The following is a 22,814-nucleotide window of genomic DNA, read 5'->3' on the forward strand; positions in this document are numbered from 1 at the left end:
GAAGGATACAAGAAAGGACACAAGGGAATAGACAAGGGAGAACACAAAGAAAGACACAAGGGAATAGACACGGGAGGGCACAAGGAAGGACACAAGGAAGGATAAAAGGAAGGACACAAGGGAGGACACAAGAGAGGACACAAGGGAGGACTCAAGGAAGGACACCTTCAGCCCTGGCTGCTGGGAAAGCCAAACTGCTGCTGTTCCGGGCTGGAACAAAGGTGTTTTCACGGCAGGAAAATAATGACACCCAGGAATTGCTCCAGCTCAAACCCAAGAGTTTACATTGGCTGCCAGTCAGCCCATGCCAGCAGAGCCAGATGCCTCCTTTTCCCCAGCTTTGCACGCAAAGCCACCGCAGCCAGCCCCAGCACCTGGCAGCAGGGATGACACGGGGACAGGCACCACCCCGGGGCAGCACGCTCTGTCCTGCACCCATGCCAGGGGAGGGTTCTGCCCCCACGGCCCCAGACCCCGAGCAGCGGGGCTGCAGCCAGAGCTCCTGCCATGTCCAAATGCCAATCACTCATCAGGCATTGCACAAAAGCTTCCCAGAAGAGGCAGAGATGAAAGCGCGGTGGGGAAGAGAAAGGGGAAGCCGATTGCCCAAGAATTCGGGGAGATCCTGGCTTGTCCAGACCTGCCAAAGCAGCCTGAAGGAAAAGCAGTGACTCTGTGTGTCCAGGCCCTGCTTGGTCACCAGTTTGTGATGGAACACCGAGGTGACACAGCCTCAGAGCCACCCAAATTCTTTGAGCCAGCACAAGCAGCTGTTGGCATCACACCAGCTTTGTCTTCCCCACTTGATGACATGATCCCAATGTTGTAGGAAAAATACTGGAGAGGAAGATTCAAACCTGCTGTGGGCTACCAAAGGAATTGGAAAAAACATGGAAGGATGCTTTAGGACAACCCATGAGGTTCGCCAGCCAAATAAAAGCTCCACCAACTATGACAAGGACCACAGGTCCCAAACCCACTTCCCACAGGGGACATCCCACAGGTCAATGCACCAAAATCCCAAACCCACTTCCCACAGGGGATATCCCACAGATCAATGCACCAAAAACCCAAACCCACTTCCCACAAGGGACATCCCACAGGTCAATGCACCAAAATCCCAAACCCACTTCCCACAGGGGACATCCCACAGGTCAATGCACCAAAATCCCAAACCCACTTCCACAAGGGATATCCTACAGATCAAGGCACCAAAATCCCAAACCCACTTCCACAAGGGACATCCCACAGGTCAATGCACTAGAGTCCCAAACCCACTTCCACAAGGGATATCCCACAGGTCAATGCACTAGAGTCCCAAACCCACTTCCCACAGGGGACATCCCACAGGTCAATGCACCAAAAACTCAAACCCACTTCCCATGAGGAGCATCCCAAAGCCAGCATTCCCTTCCTACAGGAGAAGGTGTTATCATCCACTGGAGGTGCACCTCAGTGCCTAGCCTGGTGACTCAGAAGATCAGTGAGACTCATCAGTGCCATGCTGTCCCCACAGGGTGGACTTGGCCCCGGGGGGACACGCAATGCTGGCCCTGCTGTGGGACCACAGGTCTTGTTTGCTGCAGCCCTTGCGTGACTCCTGTGCCCCAAAGGCTGGCTGGGTGTGCTGATAAGGCTGCAATAAGCGGGAGCAGATAGAAAGAACAGAGGGAGATTTTTTTCCCCCTTTGCAGATGAGAGTTTTATGGCCCCAGGGCAGATAAGCAGCTTAATATTAACAACAGTGGTGTGGAACAGCTTCTTGTTGGTGGGAGGGCTCCCCAAGATCCATTCCTGGAGGGCTGATCTGTGTCAGGATGGAGCAGGGGGAGGGAAGAGGCTTGAGGGGAAAGGAATGGGCAGGCAAATTATCCTTCCCTTCTCTTCATGGGGCTTGAGGCAAAGCAGCCACCTTATAACTCCCTACCTACATTTAGCACCTCTCCCTCTCTTGCTGCTGATGGAATCATCCCACAGAGCTGTGGAAGACCTTTCCAGGCATTGTGCAAAGGCAGGAGGGACCCCTGAGACCTTGGTCTGAACCCCCTGCATGTTCACCACTCCTTGGCCATCCCTTCCAACAGGCCAGACCCCAGGAGAGGCCCCAGCTTTCCTGCGGGTCTCCACAAAATCACAGCATGGAATCTCCTCAGCTGGAAGGGACCCCAAGGATCATCAGTCCAGACACCCCAACAATCCCACCCTGTGCCTCAGAGCACTGTCCAGACGCTCCTGGAGCTCCTGGGGCTGTGCCCATTCAGTGCCCCACCACCCTGTGGGTGAGGAGCCTTTCCTGGTATCCAGCCTGAAGCTCCCCTTTTCACCATGGCTGCTGTGGAAGCCTCAGCAGCTCACAGGAGGTGAGAGGCTCCAGTTGCCCTATCTTTGCCTGCCCCTAATGACCTTCCTCAATTAAGCCCTCCAATTACTGCCCGGGCAGTCTGTGAGCGCCACGGTTGCGTTACTGGAATCGGGGTGGTGATAAGCCAGGGAAGCTTTGATCACTCCATGCAAAATTGCTTTTACGGTTGGTTTTAAAGTGAGTCATGAGTCCAGCCACAGCAGCAGGGCTCCAGCTCCACTTCCAAATGCTCCCAGCACCCTCATTCCTGCAGGAAAAGCTCTGGGCAGACACAGGCTTCTCCCTCTGCCTGATGCCAGCACTCGGGCTGGTGGCACCTCCTCGCTGGGGAAATCAGTCCCTAGCCCCAGAATGGGCCAGAACAACCACTTGTGACTCTCTTGGGGGGAAGAGAGGAGTTGCTCTAACACCCAACAGCCCTCCCAATTAAAAGTGAACCCTGCGTCTCTAATTTCTGTCCTTTGGCTCTTTGTGATCTGTTATCAGGAGCCATTCCCCGTGGGGATTAATAATTCTGTGTCTCACTTTCGCTGTTTGTCCCCTGCACTAGTGACAGAGGAAAACCCCCCAACACCATGCACAGAACTTCACACTGGTTTCTGCCTTTTGGAAGGGATAAAAATCTCTGCTCATCCTCCCTGAGCAACTTCTGGGCTGCTGGAGCTGGTGGGTGAGGGAGCTGCTGGTTCTCCAATCCGTCCAGGCTGGACCTGTGGGTGCAGCAGAGCTGGATCCAAAGGAGCTGGGCACTTTAAACCCAGCACGTGGCTCTGCTCCAGCAGTGCTTCCAAATCAGCCTGAACCCTTTTCCCTGCTGTCCTCCCTCCTCCCGGGGGAAGGAGGCAGAGTTTGGGCTGATCGATCGCCCTGTGCCATTCTCAAGGGTGATTCACAAGGCACCTGTGAATCAGAGGGCGAGCATGGAGTTTGTCCCCAGGCTAGAAGGGAACAGCAGAGATGCAGAGATAGCTCCTCCCTGCACGCAAAGCCCTGCTCAGGAAAAGCTCTGGGATCCCAGGAATTCCCTCAAACCTGTACACCCACCCTGGCAGGATTTTCCACGGGCTGAGAGATGGGAACACCAGAGGCCACCAGGTCCCACAAGCACTGGCAGTGTGAGCCAAAAGCCTCTGGGATGGTGGATGCTCCCCAAACTCTGCAGGATGTGGAGAGTTGGGATGCACTCGGGGCTGGCTGTCCCCTGGGTGTCCCCAAGGCTGGCCCTGGTGGCAGTGCAGCAGTGGGAGGTGGGGTCACACAGAGGGACAGGTGTCGCAGACAACATTTATGAAAAATGCTTTCCTTAGGATTTTTCCTCTTGAGAAGCTGAGAGGCCTCAGGAACAAAATGTAAACATTGATTATCTGCTGCTGTGGAATGCAACAGGTGCATCTGTGATTGGTCTCATGTGGTTGTTTCTGATTAATGGCAAATCACAGTGAGCTGGCTTGGACTCTGTCCGAGACACAAACCTTTGTTATCATTCTTTCCTATTCTATTCTTAGCTAGCCTTCTGATGAAACCTTTTCTTCTATTCTTTGAGTATAGTTTTAATGTAATATATATCATAAAATAATAAATCAAGCCTTCTGAAACATGGAGTCAGATCCTCCTCTCTTCCCTCCTCCAAGAGCCCCTGTGAACACCGTCACAGGACAGGCTCTCATGTCCCCCCCAGAACGAGAGGTCTCAGTTGTCTGCCCCACTCTCACCCCTAAAATCATCTCCCTGAACCCCAGCAGGGTGGGTAGAGCAGGGCTGGGGCTGTCACGGTGGGGGACACAGGCAGAGGGGGACACAGAGTTGGTGGGGATCCCTGTTGAGAGCCAGCGTCCCCATCCTGCTCTCCAATTTAAAACACCCCGGAACCAGGGGAATGAGAGAGAGCCCTGAAATGAGGCTGTCCCCCACACTCAGCGGGGTTTGGGGCTGGCATGGGGGAAGAGGCGCCCCGAGAGGCAGGGCTGGGATGGAGAGAGCAGGATCCCAACTCACTGCAGCTGTCCCCGAACGCCCTCCGGTGGCACCTGTGACACAGCTCCGCCAGCGGCACGGGGGAGCGCCGGGCGCTCTCCTGCACAGGGGACACTTTTTGCAGGGTGGGACATTTGGGGAGGGGGATCTGTGGGAAAGGGACCCCCCTGCAGAGCATCCCGGAGCGCTGGGAGCCGCAGAACCGGCCAAACCAAACCCGGCTCCCTCCGGGGGTTTTGGGGCTGGAAGGTGAATTCTGCAGGCTGGAAGGTGAATCCTGCAGGCTGCAATGAGCCGGGAGCTGTCGCGCTGGCTTTACTCGGCTGCTCGCAGCCACCGCCTGCGCTGTCTCGTACATCCCGGCAAGATCGCTTCCCTTTCCCTGCCCGCCCCCTCATCCCGCCCTCGGACGCTCCGAGCTCCGCAAGGAGCCCATCCAACCAGCCAGGGATGCAGAGCGGCGGGGCAGGCGATTTTCCATCCTTCACTCCGCCGGGATTTCACTCTCAGTTCCTCCTTTGTTGCATTCTTGTCCCCTTTCCTTTATTTTCTGTTTCCCTGCCCATCCCAGCCGGCTGAAGGGCCCCCTCTCCTGGAGATGGAGATGATGGAGATAAATGGAGATGGAGATGGAGATGGAGATGGAGATGATGGAGATGGAGATGATGGAGATGGAGATGTCCATCCCAACCTCGCTGGGTGTGAATCCATCCTTCCCTTCCAGCCAAGGCATCACCCACCCTCAAACCCAGACGCTTCCAGGGAAAAATTCCAGCCAGGACTGGAATCCCAAAGGGCTCCAGAGGGGACTGAGCCCATCCGAGGTGGCCCCAGCCTCGGGGGAGACGAGGAGCTTTGTCTGCTCCATCCACTGTCTGCACCTGGAACCTGGGCTGTGGAGCAGCCAGGAGGGACAAGGACCTGGCTGGGACCCCTGTGGCCACCACGGTGGTGGCATCTCCTGTGTGGAGGAGCCAGGAGGGACCTGCAGCACCCTCCACGTCCCCCTGCACGGAGCAGCCTCAGCGCGATCCCCGCACCAGCCCTGGGGATGCTGAGGCTCTTGGGGCTTGCGGGGCAAGATGAGGATTTTTTTGTGGAATTCCCGTTCCCAGCCACCCCAAAGAGGCCGAGACGGTGCAGGCAGAGCTGGGTGCGTGCAGGGCAGGGCAGAACCGGGGCGGGGTGGCTCGGTGACCGTGGGTGCATTTCTGGTGCACTTTCAGCTGCTTTCAGTTCCTCCCAGAAGGAGCCTGGGAGAGGATGGAGCCCCTTCCACACGTCCCCGAGGCCAGAGGAACATTCCAGACGCCGGGGGGAACTCGGGGCTCCCCCCAGTAATGCATCCCCGGATCTTTCCTGCGCGCTGTTGGAGGAAGGATGTGCTTCCCAAAGATGGGCTGGGCTTGGCACCCCGCTCCCGTGGCTGCTGCGACCTCCCTGGCGCTGCACCCCGACTTTCCCTGTCCCCTGCGGTCCCTTTGTCCCCATGGAATCAGGGAATGGGTTGGGTTGGAAGGTACCTTAAAGATCGCCTATTCATTCTATTAATTTATTTTATATTATTATATCATATCATGTCGTTATATGACATTACATTATGCTATGCTCTCTGGTATGTTTATGTGATGTCATGCTATTTATGATCAGTTATTTAAGCAATTTTATTGCATTATTGTTAATATTAATAACAATAATTCTACACATAATATCTCCTAGGACTACAGAATCAGGGAATGGGCTAGGTTGGAAGGGACCTTAAGATATTTTTATATATTATATTATATTATATTATATTATATTATATTATATTATATTATATTATATTATATTATATTATATTATATTATATTATATTATATTATATTATATTATATTATATTATATTATATTATATTATATTATATTATATTATATTATATTATAATTTTCATTGTAATTTGACCATTTTAACCTTCTTTATTATAGACTTTGTAACGCTTTTTATTCTTTTACTGCCATTTTAGCATCATTTCAGTACTATTTGCACCCATGTGAGCACACACCGGGCAGGAACCGCGGGGGCACTCCCGGTCCCCGGGCTGCTCCTGGTGCGGGTCCCGTTCCCGGTGCGGGTCCCGTTCCCAGTGCGGATCCCGGTGCCGGTGTCATTCCGGTGCGGGTCCCTTTACCGGTCCCCATGCGGGCGCCGGCAGCAGTCCCGCTCCCGGTGCAGTTCCCGCTCCCATTGCCGGTGCGGCTCCCGTTGCCGCTGCCTGTTCCATTCCCGGTCGCGGTGCGGCTCCCGCTCCCGTTTTTGTTCCCGGTCCCGCTACGGTTCCCATTGCCGGTGCAGGTCCCACTACCCGATGCCGGTGCCGGCGCCTGTGGGGATGCATTACCGGTGCGTGTCCCGGTGCCGCTGCCGTTGCCGGTGCGTGTCCCATCTGCGGTGCGGGTCCCGCTGTCCCCGCTGTCCCTGCCGTTCCCGCTCTCGGTTCCTCTGTCCCTCTGTCGGTCCCTCTGTCGGTCCCTCCGTCCCCGCTGTCCCCGGTTAGTTGCGCTACCGGCGGTGACCACCAGGTGGCGCCGCGCTCCTCCCGCTGCCCCCGCCCCGCCGCCGGCGCGGTGCTCGCGGCGCATGCGCGCTGCGCTCGGGGCGCTCCGGTTCCGGGCGCCGCTCCCTCCGTCCCTCCTTCCTTCCCTCCCTCCCTCGGTCCGTCCCTCCGGCCCCGCCGCCCCGGGACCCCCCGCGCCCCGCCCGCCCCGCGCCCCCCGCACACCCGCCGCGCTGGGCCCCGCCGCGCTCCGGCGGCGGCGGCGGCGGCTCCGGCTTCCCCCGCCCCTTCCGCCCCCCCGCGCCCCCCCGCCGGCCCAGCCGAGCCCGGAGGCCCCGGCGGCGCCGCATGGAGCAGCCGGCGGCGGGCTGAGCCCCTGCCCGCACGGAGGTGAGTGACCGACGGTCCGCGGGAACCGGCGGGGCGCGGACAATGGGCCGGGGGGGAGCGCGGGTCCGGCCCCGCCTGACCCCCGGTGACCCCGCACGGCCGCTGCCGCCCCGCCGCAGTCCCCGGGGAGCCCGCGCCCCGTTCCCGTCCCGCACGGGCACAGAGAGCCACCCCCGGCGCGGCGAGGGATGCTGCGGGGCTCCGAGCCCGCCGGGGGTACCACCTCCCCCTGCCGCTGCATCCCCATCCCGTACAAAGGCCCGCGGGCTGCTCGGAGCGCTTGGCAGCTCCTTGTTGGGTTGAACGTTTTAAAATTTGGGGCTTTTTTTGTTGTTGCTGTTGTTTTTTGTTGGGTTTTGGAGGTTGGTTTTTTTTGTTGTTGTTGTTGTTGTCTTTTATTATTTTTTTAAATTTTTTTCGGGCAATAAGGCGGCGGCGGGTTATTTATAGCCGCGGCTGTTGCTCTTGGTTCAGCGAGAGCGAAACGGGTTGTGCCATCGGGCGGGGAAAAAACAAAAAAGTCCCCCCCGAAAAATCAAAAAGTCCCCCCAAAAAAAAAAAAATTATCAAAAAAAAAAAAAAGGCGAATGGGAGGAGGAGGAGGAGGGTGGCAGCCTTCCTCCCGGGACAGGGGTTTGTTCCCACTGGACCCAAGCAGGAGCACAGCCCCATCCTGGCGAGGAGAGGTCCCCGGAGGGATGCGGGAGGTTTTGGGAGCATCCCCATCCTCCCTGGTGGAGCCGTGGGGTTACCCCTGCCAAGGCAGGGAGTTTTGGGGCATTTTGGGGAGTTTTGGGGCGTTTTGTGGAGTTTTGTGGGCCTTTGGGGTGCCTCTTTGCTCTTTGACAGCTGCCTGCCCCCAGCTTTTCGGTTTTGAGCAGGCGTTTGCCAAAAAAACCCTTCCGTGCCCCGCTCCACGTCCTGTCTCTGTCCCCAGGTGACAGCACCAGGGAAGGGGACACTGGGGTGATTTCTGGTGGAAAGTCACCCTGGTGAGGTTTTTGTAGGGTGAAGGAGGACCAGGAAATCCTCTTTGCAATGTGGGGCTGGGAGCAGCTTCTCTGCAGGCCTCCACCACCTGTCCCACGGGTATCCCCAGCTCTCTGACCAGCAGCATCCTCTCTTTCTCTTCTAAAAGAATTTCAAAACCCCTGAAAAGGAAGCTGTTTCCCCCCTTTTTTTGCAGCAGGGCACCCGGCTGGGGCTGGTTTGGGGGAGCAGCTCCGAAACGCTGCGAGCTCTCGGGCGAGATGAAGGAGGAACATTTTTCTTTCGATTAGAGTAATCGTAGGTGTTCGTTGTAATAACAGCAGATAACATCTCTCAGAGGCAGGGAGGATGTTGTCTGGTTTGGGGTGGCTTTGGGATTTTTTTAAATTTTTTTTGGTTGTTTTTTGAAGTTTAAAGGACTTCATTGGGAGGTGGGTGCACGGGAAGGGGTGGGTGTGGGTGATGCCCCCACACCTGTTCCCGTTGGGAATGAGGCTTCTGTGCCATCAAACTTCATTTCAACAGAGCCATCCTGGTGCTGGGCAGGTGCTGCCCCTTCCCCTGCTTGGATTTGAAGCTGAGATGCAGCATCCTTCACCTGCCCACCCCGTGGTGATGGTGGAGCTCCCAAACTCCTCTCCCAACGTGCCCGTGGGTCTGGCACGACTGGGTTTTATTTTGATTAATGAGAGGAACGCTGTCCCCAGCTCATTTCCCAGTGCCCTTTGGATTCTCAGAGGTGTTGGCTGTACCTGCCCTGCCCGGCTCCTGGCTGCCAGGCCAGCCTTCCCATTGGGACATGAGGGATGGACCTGGGGCATGAGATCCATCCCTGCGGGTTGAAATCCATCCCTGGGGCTCCTGCATCCAGGATGCTCCGCTGGGCAAACAAGGGAGCTGGGTTTTGGTTCACCTGAGCACATCCTGAGCTTGCAAAGGAACAAACCCTGGCCTGGCAGGGCTGGGAAGAGCCAAACCCAGCACTGGGCTCTGCCCAATCGGCCCAGCTGCTCCCTGGCTAATTTTTTTTAATGATTATTAATTTCTTTCATGTGCTGCTGCACATCCTGCTGGAGCAGAGCGAGCAGGGGCGATGCCCGTGGTTTCCCAGCAGGCACAGGATGCTCCTTTGAAGCTCTGCATCCCCTCGGGCAGCATCTCCTGGTCCTTCTCCCAGCCCAGCATCCCGAGGGATGTGCAGGGCGGGCTCGGGGCCGGGGCTGGCCCGGGTGACACCGCTGGCTGTCACCCGGGGCCTTCGGGGGCTGCTTTGGCAGCTGCCCCGTGTGGTTTCCTCCTCCTCTTCCTCGGAAAGTCTCGGCTTTGAGGCAGAAATGAGGTGACGATTAAAGAGAGGCTCAGAGGAGTAAGGCCTGTGTCGGGCTGAGGGGCAGCCCCTGGTGTTGGAACCACCTCCCTCTTTAAAAGTGAAAGGCGGATTTATTGTGTGTGATTCTAACAATGCCACAGTCCTGTGCCATGAATATCCACGATCTGGGAAGATAAAAAAGCCTGGGCTGGCTGCAGCGTGTTCTTGGTGGGGTTTGCTCAGGCAGTTTCCTCTTTAGCAGGGAAAAAAAATTCTCTTTATGAAGGCAGGCTATGAATTTTGTATCCTTGCTGCATTTATCAAATATAAATGCTGGTGACATCCGTGAGCTGAAAGCCCAAACAAGCGGCCTCTGGGACTGGGAGGATTCAGCTCCTACACGGAGTGGAAAACCTTTGTGGGATGAACCTTTGGGCATCCCTTGCACTGGCTCCAGGGTTTTCCAGCTGGTGGAAAGCTCCGTCCTGCTGCTTTTGGGCTGTTTGGAAGCAAGGCCTGGCCGGTGGGAAGCGCTGACTCAGGGCTTTGGGCTGGAGCTCTCCTTGAGCAACAGCCTGTGCTCGCTGTCCCACGGGAGCCTGCATGGGGAACAGGGCTGAAGGGCCCAGCCATGGGAAATCCCCTCCTCAAACCTCCCTCCAGGCTTCAGCTACATCCCTCCACAGCCTAGAGAGCGGCGTTTATTCCCTGCATTTCTGGTGCTGCCTTTCAGACCGGTGGGATCCAGACCCTTGGGTGAAATCTTTGTTCCGTGCCAGGTGTGAATCCAAAATTTAAGCAAAAATCAGCTTGGAGCAGCAGGGGGTTGGAGCTGGGAATGCTTTGGGTTTGCAGTTGTGGGTCGCATCTGGTGCTCCCGAGCCCAGAATTGCTGTGCTCTGGATCTGGCACTCCTGGCAGTGTCCCCAAGGTGCCACCAGGCTGTGTTTGGGTGCCATCTCCAGCTTTCCCCGGCCTGGCTGGCAGAGAAACCCCCCCACCACTGAGGGGATGGAAACCCCTCAGGTGCCCAGGCTCTGCTTTTGGGGTGAACACCCCAGCCTTGATTTCTGCCAAAAGCAGAGAGCCGTTTGCCATGTCCCCACGCTGGGGAAGGTGACAGAGGTGCAGGGGGGAGCGTGACGCCTTTTCCGGAAGGCTGCGGGCACGTGGTGGAAACAGGGCCACGTTCTCACCGAGCTCTTCCTCCCGCAGCTCTGCCCCTTATCTCCTTCCTCCTCCTTGCCCCTCGTTTCACTTCCTCCTTCCCAAAATACTCCCAGCCCCGGCTGACGCCACGGCAGCGCTGCGGGCGGTGACCCCAGGGGAGGGGATGGATTCCGCGACATTTGGGTGGGGTTTTGGGGGTTGCTCTCTGTGTGTCCCCCCTTGTGCCCCCCAGCCTGGCACGACCCCGGTGCCCCAGCCCGAGAAAGCCTGGTTTGATTGTGGGGCCGGTGACTTCATGCCGTGCCGGGGGCTGGAGCGGCGGGAATAAAGCCGGGTTTGTTCCCCTCCCTCCCACACAGCCATCCCAGAGCACAGCACCCCCGGGCAGCACATCCCCCTGGGCTCCAGGAGCTGCACGTTCCACTGTCCCAGCGGTTTTCATGCTGCAGGGAGCAGTTTTTGGTTTATTTCTTTTGGATCCCAGGCCTGGGAAGCTCTCAGGGCTGGATGTTTCCATGTGTGGGTCACCAGGGAGAGCAGGGCTCTGGCTGTGTAGCCTGGGAGAGGAGTGGGATGGACTTCTGGAGGTCATCTCTGTTCCCTTCCCTTCTCTGGGCATCTCCACGCTGCGCTGGACTTATCATTGGTGCAGATGCTGCTCTCAAAAACTCAGTTCTTAAGAAGCTGGATCCGTGCAAATGCCTCCTAATCCGGGTGAGCAGCTGCTCCCACCCCAACTGCAGGGACTGAGCGGGCCCAGAGCTCCCACTTCCACCTCAGTTTGGGGATATTTTGGTGCAGGACCTGTTCTTGGAGGGAGCAGAGATGCTCACCTGGCCTGAGAGCATCCTTTGGGGGGTGCTGCATCCTCCTCCCACCTCATTCGTGCCGTGCTGTGCCTCGTTCCTGCCGTGCCCTGTTCTCAGCCATCCTTTCCCCCCGTGCAGGTCTCATGGTACCGAGTGAGGTGTCCCCCCTGTGAGAGTCGCTCCCCCAACCTCCTGAGAAGATGTCAGGGATGCAGGTAAGCTCTGGGTGAGGAGAGGGGAGCATGGAGCCATCCATGAGGCTGGCTCGACCATCCATGGAGCCATCCAGAGGTGGCCCCAGCGCTCGGGAGGGACGTGGGGACACTTGGTTTGAATAGACCCCCTTTGGATTCCCATCTGTGAGGGGGGTCCCTGAGGGTGCCAGGGGTGGGTGGCACGCTTGGGCAGGGCATTGATGGCACCCCCTGCTCCTGCCAGGCCGTGTGGCCGTCTGGTACAGAATGTATCGCCAAGTACAACTTCCACGGTACCGCCGAGCAGGACCTGCCCTTCAGCAAAGGAGACGTCCTCACCATCGTGGCTGTCACCAAGGTGAGCTGTCCCCTGTCCCTGCACCCCCTGACACGTGCTAATGGCAGCCCCTCGTCCTGCCAGTCCCACTGGCTGGGTGTGAATCTTGCCAGGAGCTTGGTTAATTAATCCATGGCCTCGTTAGTTAAGGTTTCTCCAAAAGGCGAGTGCCTCCTGGGAGGTGGAGGAGGGATGGGAGAGGCAGCGGTGCTGGGCTCCTCTCCGGGGAAGGAAAAGAGGGGCTCTGGGTTTGGGGGGCTCTGGGATCACAGTGAGCCCTGTGGGGCCACCAGCACTGGGGTTTGGTGGTCCCAGCACCGACCCCAATGCCCTGCTCACCCCATCCTGCCTGCAGCCAGCAAGGGAACCCCCAGAGGGCTCCTCGGGTGGGATGCAGGGGCCACGGGCTCGTTGTGACATCCTGCTGTGTCCCCACAGGATCCCAACTGGTACAAGGCGAAGAACAAGGTGGGCAGGGAGGGCATCATTCCTGCTAACTACGTGCAGAAGCGGGAAGGGGTCAAAGCTGGCATCAAGCTCAGCCTCATGCCGTGAGTACCCAGCCAGGGCTCTGGGGCTGCAGCGTCCCTGTGGCAGGAGGGACATTCCTCACGGGGCACAGCGTGGATTTGGGATGGGGATTTGCTGCTAGGGAGAGCTCTGGGTGTTTTGGGAGCTGCCTGCATGGCTGGGAAGGTGATTCGATGGTTGGGTTGTGTTTTAATTTATTTTTTGGTACCCAAGGCTGGGGTTAGGGTTAGGCTGACTTAGGGTTAGGTTTACCTAGGTTTACCTAACCTGGGCTTAGGTTTATCTAACCTAGGGTTTGTTAAAGGCTGCTGGGAGGAAGAGGGAAGGTTGGAATGAGGTCTGTAGAGGAGGGATGGGTTTGATGTTCCTGCTGCATCCCAGCGCTGCCAGGGACTCCCAGGCTGGAGGAGGAACCTCCTGGGAGCATGCAGAGGGACAGAGGGACAGAATCCCCGCTGGGCCCAGGAGGAGAGGAGCAGGAGGAGGGGAGCAGAACACCATGGAGGGAGCTGTGTCACGGGGTGGATGGGGACAGCCAGGAGCAGCACAGTGACAGCGAGGAGCACCGTCCCCACGCCGGCAGGGCCAAAAGCTGCTGCACAGCCAAGCACAGCCCCACAGGGGTGCAGGCAGCCCTCAGCCCGCCCTGCGTGGCCCTGCAGGTGGTTCCACGGCAAGATCACGAGGGAGCAGGCGGAGAGGCTGCTGTACCCCCCCGAGACGGGGCTGTTCCTGGTGCGGGAGAGCACCAACTACCCCGGGGACTACACGCTGTGCGTCAGCTGCGAGGGCAAGGTGGAGCACTACCGCATCATCTACTCCTCCAGCAAGCTCAGCATCGACGAGGAGGTCTACTTTGAGAACCTCATGCAGCTGGTGGAGGTGAGGCCGCCGCTGGAATGCCCTGTGGGGACATGAGAGCTTGTGGGGTTGCAGGGCTGGGGGTGGGTACTCTTCCTTTCTGCTGGGGACAGAGGGAGGAGGAGGAGGGACAAGGCTCTCGGCCGCCACCAGGCCTGTCCGTGGCCTCGTGCTGCCACCTGGTGGGACCTCAGAGCCCGGCACCGCTGGGTGTCACCAACCCTGTGCCGAGGTGTCACCCAGGCCCCGCCGTGTCCCCCCAGCATTACACCACGGACGCAGACGGGCTCTGCACCCGCCTCATCAAACCCAAGCTGATGGAGGGCACGGTGGCAGCACAGGACGAGTTCTCCCGCAGTGAGTGGCCGTGGTGCCCCCTCCCCTGCCCCTGGGCACCCCCCAGCACCCCCTCACTCCCCCTTCTCCCCCCATGCAGGCGGCTGGGCCCTCAACATGAAGGACCTCAAGTTGCTACAGATCATTGGCAAAGGGGAATTCGGAGGTGAGCCCGCTGTCCCCAGCCCGTGGTGGCCCTGAGTGGTGGGGGGGCTCTGTGGGGCCCCAGGAGGCTGGGATGCTTCCCAGTGCCTCCTGTGCCCGTCTCTCCTGGCCTGCAGACGTGATGCTGGGGGATTACCGGGGGAACAAAGTCGCCGTGAAGTGCATTAAAAACGACGCCACAGCGCAGGCCTTCCTGGCAGAGGCGTCCGTCATGACGTGAGTGCCACCCTCACTGGGGGACAGCGTGAGGGAGGGGGCGCCTCTGTCCCTGCCAGCACGGTGGGTGGCCCCTGACACCCCTGTTGTCCCCAAACCCCCGCCCTGAGCCCTTCTGTGCCACGCAGGCAGCTCCGACACAGCAACCTGGTGCAGCTGCTGGGGGTGATTGTGGAGGAGAAGAGTGGCCTTTACATCGTCACCGAGTACATGGCCAAGGTGAGACCCCCCCCACACGGCCACTTGCCCTCCCCCTCTGTCCCCTTGTGTCCCCCACGCTCTTGGGGCTTCACCCTGGTACGGCTGGGTCACGCCAGCTTGGGCTGCATCTCACTGGGGACACAGGGCTGGCTGCAGGTGGCATGTCCCTTGTCCCATGTTGGCTCCCAGCAGGGGTGACATCCCGAGATCTGCCCCTTGAGGGAGGGACATCATCCTTGTGTCCTGCCCCTCGTTTGAAGGGACATCTCCCCTGGGTCCTGTCCCATAAAGGAGGGACATCTGTCCTGATCCTGCTCCATGAGGGAGGGACATCATTCCTGAGTCCTGCCTCATCCTAAAGGGACATCATCCCTGGGTCCTGCCCGCTCCTACAGGGACATCTCCCCTGGTCCTGCCCCATCCTAAAGGGACATTCTCCCTGGGTTCTGCCCCATGAGGGAGGGACATCTGCCCTGATCCTGCTCCTTGAGGGAGGGACATCATCCCTGGATCTTGCCCCATCCTAAAGGGACGTCATCCCTGGGTCCTGCCCTATCTTAAAGGGACATCTCCCCTGGTCCTGCCCCATCCTAAAGGGACGTCATCCCTGGGTCCTGCCCTATGATGGAGGGACATGATCCTTGGGTCCTGCCCCATCCTAAAGGGACATCTCCCCTGGTCCTGTCCCACAAGGGAGGGGTGTCATCCCCTTGTCCTGCCCCCCAAGGGAGGGGACAGCAGGTGTGCTGCTGGCCCTGCTGACCCCTCTCTCTGTCCATCCTGCCTCAGGGCAGCCTAGTAGATTACCTGCGGTCGCGCGGGCGGTCGGTGCTCGGGGCAGACTGTCTGCTCAAGTTCTCCTTGTAAGTACCAGGCAAGGCCGTGCCCACCCCCCTGACCCGCCCCACCCGCGCTTTGGGGCCTCCCTGCCAACCCCCTTGTGCCCCCCACCCCTGGCAGAGATGTCTGTGAAGCCATGGAGTACCTGGAAGCCAACAACTTCGTGCACCGGGACCTGGCGGCCAGGAACGTGCTGGTCTCGGAGGACAACATCGCCAAGGTCAGCGACTTCGGGCTCACCAAGGAAGCCTCCTCCACACAGGACACAGGCAAGCTGCCTGTCAAGTGGACAGCACCAGAAGCACTTAGAGAAAAGGTGGGTGAGCAGAGCAGAGGGGTGGCTTGGGTGTGTGCTGGAAGGGGGAACGTTCCAGGCTGTCCCAGAGACGGTGCTTGAGTGCCACTTGGTGCTTTGTGACCCCCAAAAACAGCTGCCCTGAGGGTGGGGAAGATCCCTTGCCACCCTTGGTCCTGTGATGTGTGCTGGGATAGCAGGCCAAACTCTGTCTCCACAAATGAAAAACATTCCAGGAGGTAATTGGAAGGAAATAGTAAATGCAGATTGAATTAAAGAAGCATAGTTGCACCGTGAGGTCTGATTTTTAAATATGCTGTGAAAGGGAGTAACATCTCTAGCTAAAGATCCATCTTTTTTTTGTATAATTAAATTTGACCCAATAGGTCATGTACATAGAGCCAAGGATCTCTGATTCTTGAAGCTCAGAAGATGCCTTGAGAAGGTGAGGAGCCCACTCTTCCTATGCATCCAAAGATTATTTGGGGATGGTCCCATAAAAAATGTGCCTGATACAGCTTTTTGAGTATCTTTTGGGATTGGCCAAACATCTACTGGCACACCAACCAAACAGGTGGAAAATGGTTTCTTGGAGGCCACATTGGACAAACATATGGTATCTAAACTTGAATCATTAGCTAAAGTCACCCAGACGTTTGTTTTAGGTTGGCAAATCTGCATGGTTAAAGTCAAGCAAAGCAGAAAAGCATAACTTTCAGTTGAGCTCCATATTTTTCTTAAACTCTTATCCAACACAAGAATTCTCCAACACTGGGGATTCGCACACCCAAAGTCCACAGTCTTCTGTGGAGCTGTAGATCCCACACCCCTGCCTGAGCCTGCTTCTCTCCCTGCAGAAATTCTCCACCAAGTCGGATGTGTGGAGCTTCGGGATCCTCCTCTGGGAAATCTACTCCTTCGGGCGAGTGCCTTATCCGAGAATTGTGAGTGATGAACACCCCCGGGGTGCTCAGGGAGGGAGCTGAGCCCGCATTTTTGGGGAGAGCCCCTGCCTGACCCCCCCGAATTCCCCACAGCCCCTGAAGGACGTGGTGCCCCGCGTGGAGAAGGGCTACAAGATGGATGCTCCGGACGGGTGTCCGGCCGTCGTCTACGAGGTGATGAAGAAGTGCTGGACGCTGGACCCCGGCCACCGGCCGTCCTTCCACCAGCTCCGTGAACAGCTAGTGCATATCAAAGAGAAGGAGCTCTACCTGTGAGGGGGGGCTCTGCCGCCCCACAGCCGCAGGGGACCCACGCTGGGGGGGAACCTGGGTGTGCTCAGCCCCCCGGCCCCACCACGGCACCAGGAGGGAGCCCCGGGGGTGCTCAGCCCCCCTCCAATTCCCCCCGGTTGCTTCCAAACTTCCAAATCTGTCAGTTTTTTATTTTCCAGGTTTGGGTTTTTTGTTTTCATTTTTTGTCTCCCACGCTGTTTGTTTTTTTATTTTAATTTTTGTGGGGTATTTTTTGTTATTTTCTCGGTTTTGGGGGGAGCGTTTATTGTTTTGGGTTTCTTTTGTTTTTTTTTTTTTTTTTTGTCGGTTTTTTTTTTTATTATTTCGAGCAAGGGCCCAGCTGAGCGTTGGGCGTTTTACTAAAGTACGAATCTTATTTTTTAATGTAATTAAAAGAAGAAAAAAAAAAAAAAAAAAAAAGGAAAAAAAAAAAAGAAAGAGAGAGAGAAGAAGGTTGTTCAAAGGAGAATAATAATAAATAAACCAATGAAACGGACACATGAAAAGGAAACCCCCAGCGACAGAAGTGATGGTTGAGGGGGAGACGCTGGACTCGCCGCCCGGTCGGGAGAGCGTGGCCGCGTCCCCGCCTGACGCTTTTTCTTTTTTTGGGTTGTTTTGCTTTAAACTCGTTGCAATGTTTGCATGCTGTCTCCAGAGGCCTTTTTTTCCAGTCCTGTCCAGTGCTTTATTCTCATGTAATGCTACCGACTGTGAGATTAAAAACTGTAATAAAAAGACCATTCCATACGGACGCGGCACACCCCGCCTCGGCCCCCCTCTGTTGCCAGCGGCTCCGGGGGAAAAAATGGGGGTGGACCCCCCCATCTCCTCCCCAAATCGGTGAGGATCAGCAGCACTTTGCTCCATCCTACCTGTGAGAGCTGGCTGTGATGGGGATGAAGTGATGCCAGAGCTCCCCTTTAGTCCAGGCTTTACTTTTTACTTTACTTTTTACTTTCTGATGCTTTGGGGGAGCAGTTTGGAGCTGGTTGCTGAACCTCGCTGCCTTCCCTGATTATCCCACCTGTGCAGGTGAGACCCCGATGTCCCAGGCCCCGTCCGCAGAGCTGGAATTCCCGCAGGGAGCCGGGTGGAGGTGGCGTCTGGCAGGTTTGGAATAGCTCCGCTCCTCCGCAGGGAATTATTCAGCGTTAAACGCCGGCTGCCGGCTTGGCAGGAGCTCTCCGCCTGCTCCGGGCCGGGATCGAGACCGAGATTCCTCTTGGAGCGGGGTTAAAAGGGGAAAAAATGGAGTGGTGGGACACGGGCACAGCTCAGGGATGTGGGATGGAGCGTGCAGAGGGGAGATTTGCTGCTCACCCCATTCCCCGAGACCTCAGAAGGGGATGGGATGGGGATGATGGATCTCCTCTGTGTGGGGTTTCCTCTCCCCCGGACTGACCCCCCTCCTCTTGTCCACATCACCCCCCCTTTCCTGCCGGTGCTCCAGCAGTGCCCAGCCCGATAAGCCGCTTTACTTTTTGGGCTTATGAAGATTAAAGTCATTTAGAGGCAAAGCCTGCAAGAAACGGCTTTGGGAACGGAGAGAAGTACCCAGAAGCTTCACGTGATGGGAGACAGCAGGGAGGGCTCTGCTCCTGCCCCCTCCTGTCCAAAAAAGGGGAGGAAACTCACCCCAAAATTATGGAGATCTTCGATTATTGGGGTTTTTGATTTTCCTCCAAATGGCACCGCACTTCCCATGTGGTCTCAGGGGTGGTGTTTGGTGCCTCAGCATCCTCCGAGGATGCTGAGAGATCTGCTGTGTTCTTCACTACAAATCAGCAATTTCACCCTGATTTGCCGAAGTCCTGCCTCTCTTGTCACCACCGTGCCTCAGTTTCCCCGCACAGAGTCTCTTGGTCTCTCTCACTCTGTGCCTGCAGCTGCTCATCCTGGACCCCTCCAGGGATTTATCCCAAGGGATTTTGGGGCTCTGTCCATCGGCAGCAGCGTGGGGACAGGCTGGGTGACACCCCGAGTGCTGGCTCACGTCACGTCCCCTTCCTCCCGCTCCTCCTCCTCCTCCTCCTCCCTCGGGCACCGAGTCGGGCACAGGGCCCGGCTGTGTCGGCTCCATCCTGCCTCAAATTCCCGTGTGAATCACCATCCTGCAGGGCGTTATTGCCGTGGCACCTCTCCCTGCCGTGCCAGGAGGGAACGCGGCACAGGGAACAGGAGCGCGGGCTTTAAAAAAATCCCTGGAAAATCCAGCAGGAAAATCTCCTCTCCACACCACTCAGTGGGATCCCAGCTGGACAGGGCCTGGGGAGAGCTGGGCTTTGTTTGAAAGGGCCGTCTCCAAACTCACACATCCTTTGCTTTTCCATCCCTACCCATCACCTGCACCCCACATGGACCCCAGAGCCAAATCATCCTTTCCTGGCTCCCCCCTCTCCCTGCAGATTCTTTCTCTTCTCCATTAGGGGATATATAATTTTTATATATACATTAGCGCTCCTTCCACGAGCTTTGGGCCTAAACACCCAAAAACCCCCCCAAAGGACCCCAATTCCAGCTGCAGAGAGCCTTCCTCACCCTAAACACCCAAAATCCTTCAAATTCCAGCTGCAGAGAGCCTTGCTCACCCTAAACCCCCCAAAATCCCAATTCCAGCGGCAGAGAGCCTTCCTCACCCTAAACACCCCAAATCTCCTCAAAGGACCCAATCCCAGCTGCAGAGAGCCTTCCTTAACCTAAACACCCCAAAATCCCCTCAAAGGACCCCGATTCCAGCTGCAGAGAGCCTTGCTCACCCTAAACACCCAAAATCCCTCAAATTCCAGCTGCAGAGAGCCTTCATCACCTTAAACCCCCCAAAATCCCAATTCCAGCTGCAGAGAGCCTTCCTCACCCTAAACACCCCTAAATCCCCTCCAAGGACCCCAATTCCAGCTGCAGAGAGCTTTCCTTGAAATAAACACCCCAAATCCTTTCAAATTACCCCAATCCAGCTGCAGAGAGCCTTGCTCACCCTAAACACCCAAAATCCCTCAAATTCCAGCTGCAGAGAGCCTTCATCACCCTAAACCCCCCAAAATCCCAATTCCAGCTGCAGAGAGCCTTCCTCATCCTAAACACCCAAAATCCCCTCAATGGACCCCAATTCCTCACCCTAAACACCCCAAAATCCCTCCAAGGGATCCCAATTCCAGCTGCAGAGAACCTTCCTCACCCTAAACACCCAAAATCCCCTCAAAGGACCCCAATTCCAGCTCCAGAGAGCCTTCCTCACCCTAAACACCCAAAATCCTTCAAATTCCAGCTGCAGAGAGCCTTCCTCACCCTAAACACCCAAAATCCTTCAAATTCCAGCTGCAGAGAGCCTTCCTCACCCTAAATACCCAAAATCCCCTCAAGGGACCCCAATTCCAGCTGCAGAGAGCCTTCCTCATCCTAAACACCCAAAATCCCAATTCCAGCGGCAGAGAGCCTTCCTCACCCTAAACACCCCAAATCTCCTCAAAGGACCCAATCCCAGCTGCAGAGAGTTTTCCTTACCCTAAACACCCAAAATCCCCTCAAAGGACCCCGATTCCAGCTGCAGAGAGCCTTCATCACCCTAAACACCCAAAATCCCCTCAAAGGAACCCAAATTCCAGCTGCAGAGAGCCTTCCTCACCTTAAACCCCCCAAAATCCCAATTCCAGATGCAGAGAGCCTTCCTCACCCTGAACACCCCAAATCTCCTCAAAGGACCCAATCCCAGCTGCAGAGAGCTTTCCTTGAAATAAACACCCCAAATCCTTCCAAATGACCCAAATTCAGCTGCAGAGAGCCTTCCTCATCCTAAACACCCAAAATCCCCTCAAAGGACCCCAATTCCTCACCCTAAACACCCAAAAATCCCCTCCAAGGACCCCGATTCCAGCTGCAGAGAGCCTTCCTCACCGTAAACACCCCAAATCCCTCCACAGCACCCCAATTCCAGCTGGCTCCTCATTCCCTGGGTGGCAAACCCTCCATCCCGAGCAGAGGGGGTGCAATGAGCCCCCCAACAACCGCTCTCTCATTGCTGCTTGGGGCTAATTAGCAGCTCTAATTAGGGCCCTTCCTCTCCATCCCCGGAGCACGGCCTTGCCAAGCCCTGGCATCCCTCCTCCCCCTCTCCACCATCGACTTTACCACCAGGACTATTTTTAGCGCCGTGTACAAAGCCATTCCCATCACCGTTCCGTGCCGTTCACCTCTCCCCCTTTCTCTCTCTCTTTCTCGCTCTATTTTTTTTATATTTTTTAATTATTTTTTTTTCTTCTTCTGGGCACTCCAGGAATGAAGGCAAGGCTGGAAGATCCCCCGTGGGAATGGTGCGTGTGTGCGTGTGTGTGTGTGTGCCAGCGCCTTTGCTCGGGGCTCGCTCTCCACCAGCGGCGCGGAGCAGCACATGCTCTCCCCATGTGCCTGTTTACATGCTCTGTATGTCTGTCCGGCCGCATTTGTGTCACGGCTCGGCTGCAGACACCGCCCTGGGAGCCCCCCCAGCGCCTCCCTCCTCTTCCTCACCTCGCACAGCCCTCCTCCTCCTCCTCCTCCTCCCGGCGGGAATTGCAGCGCTGCTCTGCTGCTGGGAGATGCTGCCCCTTCTCCTCCTCTGGCAGAGCACTCGGGGCACCCCAAAACTCCTCTGTGCCCTTCTGTGTGACCCGTGGGACAGAACCGTTCCCACCCCAAACCCTCATCCCTTGGGGTGTGTGTTCTGGATGACAGGAACATTCCCATCCTAAATTCCCCGTCCCTTGGGATCAATGTTCTGGATGACAGGAACATTCCCATCTGAAATTCTCCATCCCTTGGGATCAATGTTCTGGATGACAGGAACATTCCCATCCTAAATTCCCCATCCCTTGGGATCAATGTTCTGGATGACAGGAACATTCCCATCCTAAATTCCCCATCCCTTGGGATCAATGTTCTGGATGACAGGAACATTCCCATCCTAAATTCCCCGTCCCTTGGGATCAATGTTCTGGATGACAGGAACATTCCCATCTGAAATTCCCCATCCCTTGGGATCAATGTTCTGGATGACAGGAACATTCCCATCCTAAATTCCCCATCCCTTGGGGTGTGTGTTCTGGATGACAGGAACATTCCCATCCTAAATTCCCCGTCCCCTGGGATCAATGTTCTGGATGACAGGAACATTCCCATCCTAAATTCCCCATCCCTTGGGGTGTGTGTTCTGGATGACAGGAACATTCCCATCCTAAATTCCCCGTCCCTTGGGATCAATGTTCTGGATGACAGGAACATTCCCATCCTAAATTCCCCATCCCTTGGGGTGTGTGTTCTGGATGACAGGAACATTCCCATCCTAAATTCCCCATCCCTTGGGATCAGGAGCTCTGTGTCCTGTGTGACCAATCCCGCCCCAATTCCAATCCTTCAGGAGGGATGTTCTGGATGACAGAACCATTCCCATCCCCAAATCCTCATCCCTTAGGACCAGGGCTCTTTGTCCTGTGTGACCATTCCCACCCCCAAACACCCATCCCTTGGGGACGGGGGCTCTGTGTCCTGTGTGACCATTCCCACCTCAAATCCCCATCCCTTGGGACGGATGTTCTGGATGACAAGAACATTTCCATCCCAATCCAAATCCTTCAGGATGGATGTTCTGGATGACAGGGCCATTCCCACCCCAAACCCCCCGATGGTGACTCTGGGCAGCCCCGTGCTCAGTGACACAAAGATGAGAACAGGGAATTTTGAGGGAATTGGGGGGACACCCCAGCAGCATCCCCCACTCCTGGCTTCCCTTCCCAGCAGCACTCAGGGGCTCCCAGGGGCTCTCCCAGGGCAAGGATGGTTTTTTAATCCTGTGGAGATGATGTCAGGCTTTGGGAGCTCAGAGGCTTGGTTCTATAGGAGTGGGGAGGCCTTCCATGGGAATGCCTCCCTAGGACAGGGAAATCTTTGGTTTCACTTCCATGACAAGCTGAGCTGCCACCCCTCTTCCTCAGCCAAGGCAAATTCCAGCTTTATGGAGTTGAGTAAATGCCAGAAATAATTTCATCTGGTAATTTACCACATTTTATCCTAAAGTTTCTTTATTC

General features: G+C 56.5%; 1 protein-coding gene across 1 annotated transcript; it reads left to right on the forward strand.

Moving 5' to 3' along the window:
• The first annotated feature begins 7,174 nt into the window (after positions 1-7,174).
• On the forward strand, positions 7,175-17,516 carry CSK (C-terminal Src kinase). The gene is made up of 13 exons (XM_063169423.1): positions 7,175-7,263; positions 11,680-11,756; positions 11,980-12,093; positions 12,511-12,623; positions 13,266-13,485; positions 13,728-13,821; positions 13,901-13,966; positions 14,082-14,181; positions 14,310-14,400; positions 15,172-15,245; positions 15,343-15,538; positions 16,375-16,461; positions 16,555-17,516. The coding sequence occupies exons 2-13, from the start codon at positions 11,742-11,744 to the stop codon at positions 16,735-16,737; spliced, it is 1,353 nt and encodes a 450-aa protein (XP_063025493.1). The 5' UTR covers positions 7,175-7,263; positions 11,680-11,741; the 3' UTR covers positions 16,738-17,516.
• The last annotated feature ends 5,298 nt before the right edge of the window (positions 17,517-22,814 follow it).

Source organism: Melospiza melodia, chromosome 15 (genome assembly GCF_035770615.1).
Source record: "Melospiza melodia melodia isolate bMelMel2 chromosome 15, bMelMel2.pri, whole genome shotgun sequence".
Lineage (NCBI taxonomy): Eukaryota > Metazoa > Chordata > Aves > Passeriformes > Passerellidae > Melospiza > Melospiza melodia.

Bases quoted from the DNA above. Each gene is read 5' to 3' on its own strand.
- CSK (XM_063169423.1), top strand. The intron at 13,822-13,900 runs GTGAGTGGCCGT...CCCCCCATGCAG, and splicing joins ACAGGACGAGTTCTCCCGCA to GCGGCTGGGCCCTCAACATG. The intron at 16,462-16,554 runs GTGAGTGATGAA...AATTCCCCACAG, and splicing joins GAGTGCCTTATCCGAGAATT to CCCCTGAAGGACGTGGTGCC.